The sequence below is a fragment of the Protomyctophum parallelum genome, assembly GCF_964188405.1.
Source record: "Protomyctophum parallelum genome assembly, chromosome: 13".
Classification (NCBI taxonomy): domain Eukaryota; kingdom Metazoa; phylum Chordata; class Actinopteri; order Myctophiformes; family Myctophidae; genus Protomyctophum; species Protomyctophum parallelum.
The window spans coordinates 10971921-10982743 of record NC_139708.1 but is presented as its reverse complement, the minus strand read 5'-3'; the positions used below and the strand labels follow the sequence as shown (position 1 = coordinate 10982743).

The 10823-nt window shown below is 43.3% G+C and overlaps 1 protein-coding gene across 1 annotated transcript; it reads right to left on the bottom strand.

Moving 5' to 3' along the window:
* Window positions 1-6067: 6067 nt before the first annotated feature.
* Window positions 6068-8974, bottom strand: tmem238l (transmembrane protein 238 like). The gene is made up of 2 exons (XM_083779638.1): window positions 8735-8974; window positions 6068-7537 (listed from the first exon to the last, which is right to left on the bottom strand). The coding sequence occupies exons 1-2, from the start codon at window positions 8911-8913 to the stop codon at window positions 7141-7143; spliced, it is 576 nt and encodes a 191-aa protein (XP_083635764.1). The 5' UTR covers window positions 8914-8974; the 3' UTR covers window positions 6068-7140.
* Between the last annotated feature and the right edge of the window lie 1849 nt (window positions 8975-10823).

Here is a 10823-nt window from a genome sequence, read left to right as displayed (position 1 = left end):
TAGTTATTGGATAGGCTACAGGTCCAGCGGGCACCTAAACCTTGTGGGCACACATGCATCGCAATGTTAATTTAGTTTGGTTTACAAAATGTAAAGGAAGAAGAAGAGGAATAAATGCATGTTGGAGGCCAAACAGCTAATCATCCAAAAACGCCTCATCATTCATTTGTAGCCATGATGGCGTTCTTGTGGGGGAAAACAAATATGTCCCCGGTTAGACTGGTTTAGCACTCATGTGAATTCCGCCCATCATTGTTGTTTTTTTCTCTTTCAGTAAAAATGGGAGAGATGTTTATTTACAGACGCTTTGAGTGGGTGGATCTCACTCAAATATCCCTTAGCAAAGTGAACGCCGGTTTGGCCGGTTCCCAAGAAGAGCAAATGTCACAAGAGGCCCTCGAGCCAGTGCATTGAAATTTGTCACGAAACATTCTAGACTTAAATGCAATCTTCGGGGAAAAGCACTGGATGAACAATGAATATTTATTGGCCTTCCACAAAGAGGATCCAATGAAATAAATTAAACATGGCATACTGTAGCTTTTAAACTCTTTATCCCTGTAAAAAGTGCTCGAAGACAGAAATGCTTCCCCAATGCCAGCACCGTGGTGCTGATAAATTGACCACCTGCTGCTATCTACTGTACGTAAAAATGTCATCATATTGTCACTTGTCGGTGTCCTCAGCCTCAATGAAATGCTGGAATAAAGTCACTTTTTTAATCTTCAGAGTTTTCTATAGCACAGCCGCAGCGCCGGTTCTCTGCAGCCTTCGGCCACGTTCGCAGCCCACCCATGTGACCAATTAACAACACGGCAGCCGAAGGCCCTTAATGATCAATCAATCGATTGTGTTCCAGCTCGGATCAAGCTTTTTCTTAAAGAAAAAAATGCCATGGCATTTATTTCCACTTTCATTTATATTCACACTATATTATCATTACAATCGTAGTGATCTGCCAATTATTTTGGCGCACACTTGCAATACTCTCCCACAGGTTGAAAATCACAGTTCCAGCGCCTTTCAGGTCCTCTGCACGTGATGTATTGTTGGAATGTCGATGTTTTCCTCAGTGAGACGGAGACTACCTCACAGCAGGAGCACATACAATGACAGTCAGAGAGATCGTTGGGTATAAAAAATAAAATGATTGAAACATTTATTTATTCTCGATAAGAGCATTGATATTTAACCCTCATTTGCAATGCATTCGAGATTACACACATATAAAACAATCAACAATTAAAGACACATATAAAACACAGAAACAACAAATATAAAACATACAACTAGTAGGCCTAAGTAAAAAAACAAAACAAAGTGAGGTAGGGAGTCAAGTCCAGGCAGGGAGAACCAATAGCCAAATGGTTAGGGCGCATCTCTCTCTCTCCCTACGTTATCCTCAGATGAGCCCTCCATCGGCATCCCCTGTCATCTCCATTCTCCGCAACAGCATCTGTCTTTAGCACATCCACGTAGGTAGGTGTGGGACGTCCTCTTGATTGATGCCTGCGTGTTGGTTCCCCACAGTACAAGCTTGATAGCAGGGTCGATGGCAGTGACAAGCCCGAATAGTCTCCTCCTGACCACTATCTTCTCTGACTTGATATATATATGCAGACATAGGCTAACACCCATGGCTCTACTGGCTGTCCCCAGTTAGATTCCTGGCTGGCCGGACTGTATGCTGCATGTCACAGTGTGCTGTCTCTCTACACCGCATCTGTCAAATAAAGCAGTGTTTCCCGAAACCTGTGGCCATGGGCTCCCTGTGGTGACACGGCAAAGATCACAGTGGCTGCACAAAATCGTCCCAATTTTGGGCAGTCTTTATACTGTCCACAAATAGTCAAAAATACTCAACATTTCTTTGAAAGGTTTTTAAAATTGTTAAAAAAATCTATAATAGCACAAATCCTTCTGTCCTGCCAAATCCCTCCTGATGTTGGCCTGCGAGGCACTTCAGAACCATAGTGTGGGGCTTACTTTACTTCTAGTCCTAATGGAGTGATCACGTTGGCAAACCCAGCTCCTCCATCGGCACGGTGAGGCTCCCCAGGTACCAAAAGAGCCAGAATATCAGGCTGAGGAATATGAGCAGCGGTCCCGACAGCACCAAGAAGTCCCAGAAAGTAAACGGAGCAAAGATCCCCACCAGGAAGAGAAGGAGGCCAACCAAGTCGAAGATCAAAGCCACTGCCATGAAGAAAGCGCATCGGCCTCTGTCTTTGGGCTCCAATCGGTCCATGGCCACGACCAGAACCTCAGTGGACGCAGGGGTTGATGTTGACTGATGATGCGAGTGTGAACGAGTGACACAGAGAGCACAGGAACCTTCTCACAGGGTGGCTTTAAAGTGGGGAACATTCTTTTGGACTTAATTAGCATGCAGCCAGCAACGCCTAACATTTCTCTTTTTAAGAGAACACAGTGGTAGGACTGGTATCCATGTGACAACCATTGCCTTCTGCCTGGGTGTCAGGCTGACAAAACCTCATTCCTTCACAAAGCAGACTTGTTCGACACCTTTTATGTGGTTGTCTGTTAAATGGATATTGAGATTGATGCGCATATTGGCTGCCTCAAAGCCATAGCCGATACTGTTTACATTATGATAGGATATAAAAAAAATACAGTTGGGATAGGAAATCAATTAGGTTAATATGTCGGTATGGTCCAATTTATACAATGGTGAGATTATATACAGACAAAACAAATATTTGTCCGTTGCCAATTAAGGCCCATTTATTTGGTCGTATACGACAACCCACATTGCATACATTTGCACAAAATTTGGAAGCCAGGTCTACGTGGTTAACATACATTGGTTAACATATTTGTAAATTAAACTGTAAAATTGTGATATTATCAAAATATAAATACAAACATATAAGACAGTCTGCAATTCTCAGAAGGAAATGCATGCATTTAATTCAGGCTGACCAGAAGCAGATCCAACACCACCAGTATCTGTATTTCTCTCCCATCCACAGTCTCTTGTTTTGTTGTGTGTTTAGTTTCTACTCCCTCCTATTGTTGAGTTGCCCCCACATAAAATCCAACCCTGATTCCAGGGTTGGATTTTGACTTCATATTTCAGTACTTATTAATACATCCCAGGATGTCAACAATAGGCTGCTAAACACAATGTCACTCGTATAAAACCCCATTTAATTGTGAGTCGGAGCAAAATCCTACCAAAATATAGATCAGTGTTTCTCAAACCTTTTCAAGTCAAGGACCCCCAAATCGATAAAGAAAATCCATTTTTATATAATAAAAAAAGAAGAAGAAAAACCCTGGGGGTACTCGGACACCACTTTGGGAACCAATGACATAGATGATGTACAAGTTCACAATTCTTTTACCAATCCTTCATACTTAGCTTGGCAGCCGTTTGACATGCATGCCTGGTGGTGTCATCATGCATAGTAATTATGTCATGGAAATGTCTCTCCGAAAACCTTGTTTGACCAGTTAAGCCGTTTTGCGAAGGTTCCGCTTATATAGCAGCTCTCAGCCCAGCCTGTGTAAACACACACAGTCAGAGGTGGAGCTCATAACATGAGTCAACAATAAACCCAGTGTACGGTATGTACCAGCTTAATTAGACAGCAGTATCTTATCAGTATCCTCTTTCTATGCTATTTTCTTTATTCACTGAAATAGAGGGTATGTGCGTGACATCATCATACCCGGAAGTTATGTGGGAACACCTACTGAGTGGCAAAGAAACTACTTTCTGGCCTTGACGCCCATACATCCAAACAGAAAAGTCTGATTGCATTAAAAGACATTAAACAACGCTAGACTCACTTTGCCGCTCACTTTTATGCATGCGCAATTGCACATACCCTCTATATCTGAATGACCACATAAAAAAGGGGACATCAGGTCACCAGGTTGAAAGTGGTAAATGAATCTCCATGATACATTTGCAGAAGGAGAAGTCAACTGGCTCAGAATGAGATGTGACGTTTGCACAAGGTGTTGTCAGTCTATCCGACCTGTCCATCTGCCTGCTACATTTGTTTTATTGTGCTGTGTTTTGCCCCAGTTAAAACGAATGGTCACATGTAATAGTACACACAGTAAGATAACAACCGTCAGAATTAGATGTGGATACATTAAAACATTCTATTCACAAAACCAAACTCAAGGTCCAGTTTGGTGTTTGTTTTGTTGGGGTTTTTAAAATGCATCTGACCCACAGGGTGACAAGGTGGATGTCCTCCCGAGCCCTGAGAAATATTCTTAAAACACTACAAGTGTACTACAAATGGAGTACTACAAATGGTACTACAACATACACCCACTGAGTTAAGAGGGTCCTTGCAAACAAAACGTTTGAGAACCACTATAGTACTAAACTCCTAATGTCCATATAGTGTCGTAGTAAGTCACTGTCATACATATTCTGAAGAAAACCTGCAGACATGGCATTCAATAATTTGGTATGATCAAAATAACATTATAATGGTGTAAAAATGTTACCGGTGTCTACATCACATTTGAAAACTCACTTTGTACTCCTTGGCAAAAACATTCTAAGAGTTGCTGTTTCCACTGCATTATATTTATGTTGCCCTATTTATTATACATATTGTTGTTTTGCTCTTGGTATTTTAGTATTTTCCGTACTTTTGGTACCGAGTGTACAGCACTTTGGTTCAACACTGTTGTTTTAAATATGCTTTATAAATAAAGTGGATTGGATTAGTTCAAATGATGGGTCTGTTTTTTTTTGGTAAAAACATGGGTCACCCCCACTGTCCACACAGGCAAAAAAACCTGTTTGACTGGGTGTTGTTTTGACATCAAATTACAATAGCAGAAGCGATTCTATAACACTTGTTGTCTGTGTCCACAAGGCACTGCTACTACTGTATTTAACAGGTTGTTGCTGTCATTTAGGAAACCTTGTATGTAAAATAAGAAAAGAAAAAAATAAACATTTTTTACATTTTTAATTATTATAAAACAAGGTTATACTGTAGTAAAAATAGTATACAAATATAGTGTACAAGAATTGTCTACAAGCTCAATGCGTTGCATGGCAACACATTGAGTTTACATTTGAAACATGGAGATACAAGGTTTCTTGCCAGACAGCAACAACATGCTTTATCCCTGGAGTATACCAACCACATGAAAACACATCACTAGGAGAGAATACAATGCTAAATTATCCACACACAGACCTTATTGTAGTTTTGAAAATGTTTGCTGTATCACAAGCTGCTAGTGGCATTATTAAATGTAATAAAAGTGATATTTTATGGTTAAAACAAACTTCACTAGTAAGAGACCACACCTATAATTCCTAGGACGTCTGGTGACGTCTTGGGCACAAATTAAGTTTATTGAAACAAAATGAGATGAATGTGAAATGGGATGCGGAACCAGGGGGGCAGTCAGACAAATATTTTGTGAAGCCTGAAACTCCTGAAAGTTCATATAATGGCCTGTTGTGGCGCTGTCACTGGACCCAAAAAAACCCATAGCCCCATAGAAGTCCATGTATTTGGGCCCAACTTCACCTAGACTGTATTACCTTAATAAACATGGTCATGAATACTTTCTGCTTCCAGTCACTAGTTTAAAGTCTCATTTCTAATGTCATAATATTCTTTTTGGAAAATTATGGTCCCATTTATAAAATAAATGACCATAAAGTCACGTATGTTCTGAGGGGCGTAGCTACCGTTACAGTCTATGATCGGGAGTCCCCACCCACTCGAGTCAAAATAAAAACCAACGGAGAAGAAGGGGGGAAGTCCCGCCTCATTGTCTGGGCAGCCAATGGCCAGCTGGGCCCAAACGGAGCCAGCCAATGGCCAGCTGGGCCCAAACGGATCTAGAAAGATGGCGACTTATAGTGCAGGAATAACGGGCTTCATTTTACGTCCATGTTAGACCCGGGGAACGCTTTGTCCATATTTTTTACAGTCTATGTGCGGAACCCAAGGTTAGGGTGAGACTCGGCCTCGGGGCGAAGTCTCGGTAACTGACGGCCATCGTTGCTCTCGGTCGTCTCTGCCCCCCCTAGAGAAATTGTCGCTGAAGGTAGAGTGCGAATCGAGGAGGAAGGAGGAGGTTGGGGTGGAGGAGAAAGATGAATTTGAAAGCAATGAATGGCAGAAATAGCCGATCTACAACAGCAGTACTCATGACCCATGTTTGGTCTGTTGTGAAGCAGAACAAACGAGCCAGCCGAGAGATCGCAGGTGTATTTATACTGTGGTGATTGCAGCAAGTATTGGCTGTAGTGAGTGGAGGCAGGTGTAGTGCATACGGGTGATTGTGAATGGGGAGTGGCTAATGAGTGAGGGCAAGTGTAACCTCCCGATCTGGAGCGGATGATATCGCTAACGTATTGTAGTATTGTTTTGTAGTATAGCACTAATTAGAACTCATTTGAACAAAAACAAATCACTGCACCTTTAACGCAAGTTAAAAATAAGCATCATAACCTAAATTACACTATCGATTGACTGATAATGATTGTTGTACATATTTAGACCTGTTTAGAGGCCCAGTTATTGATGAATAGTTTCAATGCATGTCCAAAACAATTGACCGTGAACAATTAGCTCTGTGACCCATTTTTTGGTCAAGGCCTATAAATAGGCCAGTGGTTCTCAAAGTGCGGTTCGGGGACCCTCAGGGTCCTTGATGAGTCACGTGAGGTCTGCAACTCGGAGTGTGTACAAATGGAACCAAATTGACTCAAACGTTCATTTGGTTCCATTTTATGTAGTGCTACAAACCCCTTAAGCGTCTATAGATGGGGGTCCAATTAAATCTTGAAAGTTTGAGAACCACTGGGCTACACTAAATGTAACAAGAGCTTTAATTTGTATAATCGTTAAGACCTGTGAAGGAAGTAAAGAAGAGGCCCAATTTCTTTCCAATAGGGCCTATATTGAAAGTGCTTTACATCAATGGTCCTGAAACATTTTGATGTCATATATTAGTTAAAGTTTTACAGAGTAGATTGGGGTCTCAGCAATTGTACATCGGATCAAATGGGGGTCCGTAGCCTAATGCATACATTTTGTCCTTGACATGCAAAAAGACTCGCTGATATACTTTCAATGTCAGAATAGGCGTCCATCATTAAGGCCTTTTCCGGCGGCGTTACAGTACGGGTCCCGTCCCATCACCATTCGGGGGGAGTTCAGGCGTTTCCGTTATGGGTTCTTTGGGACACTGGTCCGAGCTGGCGGTGCTGCTGGTGCCGTCGTCATCGTAGCCCTTGTTCACGAACCCGTCGAAAGAGGACGACTTCCCCCACGTCACCTTGCTGGGTTTGTGAGCGGGCACGTGCTCCTCGTCTCTCCCTCCACGATCGCCGCCATCATCATTGTCAAAGGCGAATTTCTGATGCCTTTGCGACGGAGGGACGTTGGCGTTCAGCCTCTCCGACAGCTTCCTCGCCAGCTGCGCAAAGCTGGTCCTGTTCTTGGAGGACGGGTCGAGGTCCTCGTCGGTGACCTGGATGTTCCCCACGTACCACATGAGCCACAGGGCCAGGCTGCAGAGAGAGGATAGGCTGAATTGTCATGACATCACCACACCCAAGAAAAATGTGTTTCCGGGTAGATAATGCCAGCAGTGTTGCATTAATGGAGCAGTGTTATTCAATAACCTTATTTCTGGAAGAACAGGACACTACGACAGTGGTTTTCACCAAGTGATCTGGGAACCACCAGTCCTTGAGAGGGTTCAAGGTACATGGTCCCCAGCTAAATGATGGACAGTTCAGTTGGTAACAAAATGGGCCTTTATTAGATCTTTAACTCTTGAGAGCTCTTAAGAGCCATGGCTGTATTTTGCGTGTCTTAAGTACCAGGTCTTATTACTTAACTTAAGACCTGGAGGCGTGATCAATGCCATTTGGCTATTCTGAGTGGCCAAAGAGCATTGACCACACCTCCAGGTCTTAAGTTAAGTAATAAGACCTGGTTCTTAGACACCAGCCCTTTGGAAATTTATATAAAAAAGGTTGAAAACCACTGCATATAACATTCATTGCCCTATTGCGCCACCTTGGCCCTTGGGTTATTTTTTACTATTTGAGGGAAAAAAACAAAGACGAAGAACAACATTTTAAGACAGTTCAAACAGCCCATCTACATTGACACACTGTGAGCTTGCAGATCAATTTGAACTACCTTAGTATATTAAAATGTTTGTAAAAAAAGGTTTAGGCATAAGGGACAATGAAGCATGCAAAATAGGGCCTTACATTATTATTGACTAATATATGTATTTTTGTTAAGACTAAGCAAAGTCTGGACACTTGTTACATTTTAATGTCTAATAATAGCCTATCATCAAGTAGGCCTATACAGGCAGACTACCCGCTGCTATGTGTTCATGGCATGCACATTATGTCCTCTGTAGCAGCGTAGCCTAATAGGTAGGCCTATATACTACATTAGGCAGACCTATTACGTTTATCTTTTGTATATTTTTTCTACTTCTGAAAAGAGCAAAAACGATGGTAGGCCTATAGCCTTTAAAGCCTATAGCCTCCATACACAAAAACGATCTTCACCCACTTCTTTCCAATTCTGTGAAGTGACCATGAAGTTATATCCTACCTATTAAGTGCCCTGCAGTGCCCACTCGTTTAACAGGTGTCCACTGCAGTGCACTGCCACTCTGCCAGGCACTCGTAGGGAAAAACAACAGGGTATTTAGCGGCCGCCGGCCGGTGAGGCTATACCTGCAGAAGATGACCAGCGAGCCGCTGTAGATCAAGAAGTCGCCGTAGAAGCGACCGTCGAGGGTCAGGTTAGCGAATATGCCCACGAATAGAACCACCAGGCCGAGGATATCACAGATGATGGCCGCAAAGAACAGCGACACGCAGCCGCCGAAGCGCTTCAGATGATGGTCCCCCATGATCTCCGCTATAGAGCATGTTTCTGCGGCCGTGTAACGGGAGGATGATGCTGCCGCTTCATCATCACACTTTCACATAGGCGACACAAACACACACCTCTTTTTTACCTGGGCGGAGTGTGTGTGTGTGTGTGTGTGTGTGTGTGTGTGTGTGTGTGTGTGTGTGTGTGTGTGTGTGTGTGTGCGCCAGTGCGAGAGAGAGCGCGCACCTGTTCGGGAGACGCCCTGCCTGCCTCTGACGTCGCTATACGTGGATAGGCTTACAACATAGACAGACCTACTGTCCAGTATTTACATATACACTGCAAACATCCTCTGTTTATGATGTAACTCTGGGAGTGTTTAATGTAACCAAATGGACCCTTCATTTGGTTACATTATAGGCCTAGTACTGAGTGTACCCTTATAGTTAAAAGAATTGATACATTCAGCAGTGGAAGGCAGATTGTGTTAATATAATACATATACCAAAACATTACCAAACATTGTCATATGCCTATTGTAATTAGTAAGCATTGATGTTGTCATATAACTTTAATGTTGCAGTTGGTAAAGGAGGGGCTGGTTTTAGCTTTATGTGTTGCTGCTGGGTAGTTGCGTGTGACTGTGTCATCATCATCATACCCGGAAGTTCACGGTAACGCGTACTGAGTGGCAAAAAACTACTTTCTGGCATTAACAGCCCACATCAAAACAGAAAAGGCCAATCGTCATTTTCAAATGATTGGAATCGGATCGGGAGGCCAAAAAATAAATAAAAGGGGGCTACCATATTGTTTTTCGAAAACCTGACAGAACGGTTCAGCCAGAACTGCCCTTCGGGCTTGGTCCAGAGTACAAACACAGTACAGAAAGACCCCCAAAGACGCCCCCAGGGGGGCGACACGATTCAAATGAGCCCACCCCCGTCCAAAACGGTTGAGAAATGACAGTTACCATTGCGGGTCCCGGGGGGTCCCTGGGGGTCCCCGAACCTTGAGACCCCCAAAGACGCCCCCAGGGGGGCGACACGATTCAAATGAGCCCACCCCCGTCCAAAACGGTAGAGAAATGCCAGAGTTACCATTTGGGGGTCCCTGGGGGGTCCCCGAACTTTGAGACCCCCAAAGACACCCCCAGGGGGTCGACATGATTCCAACGAGCCCACCCCCGTCCAAAACGGTTGAGAAATGACAGTTACCATTTGGGGGTCCCGGGGGTCCCCGATCTTTGAGACCCCCAAAGACACCCCCAGGGGGTCGACATGATTCCAACGAGCCCACCCCCGTCCAAAACGGTTGAGAAATGACAGTTACCATTTGGGGGTCCCTGGGGGGTCCTGGGGGGTCTTGCAAAAGGAGCCCCCCCCCCTCACAATGTAAGGAGCCATAGGATTGGCTGAAGGCGGACCGATCTGATTGGCAGAGGAATCTGTCTCAAAAACAGTCTCAAAAGTCTCACAGATTTGTAACTCACAAGTTCAGATTTGCAACTCACGTGAGTGAACTCACAGGTTCACATTTGTCTTTTGTATCCACAAGTTCAGATTTGTGTTTTGTATCCGTGTTTCGCATCTGTGTTTTGTATTTGTGTTTTGTATTTGCGTTTTGTATCTGTAATCTGCATCTGTGTTTTGTATCCGTGTTTCACATCTGTGTTTTGTATTTGTGTTTAAAACACAGATGCGAAACACGGATACAAAACACAGATGCAAATTACAGATACAAAACGCAAATACAAAACACAGATGCGAAACACGGATACAAAACACAGATGCGAATTACAGATACAAAACACAAATACAAAACACAAATACAAAACACAGATGCGAAACACAGATACAAAACACAGATACAAAACACAAATCTGAACTTGTGGATACAAAACACAAATGTGAAACACAAATTCACTCACGTGAGTTGCAAATCTGA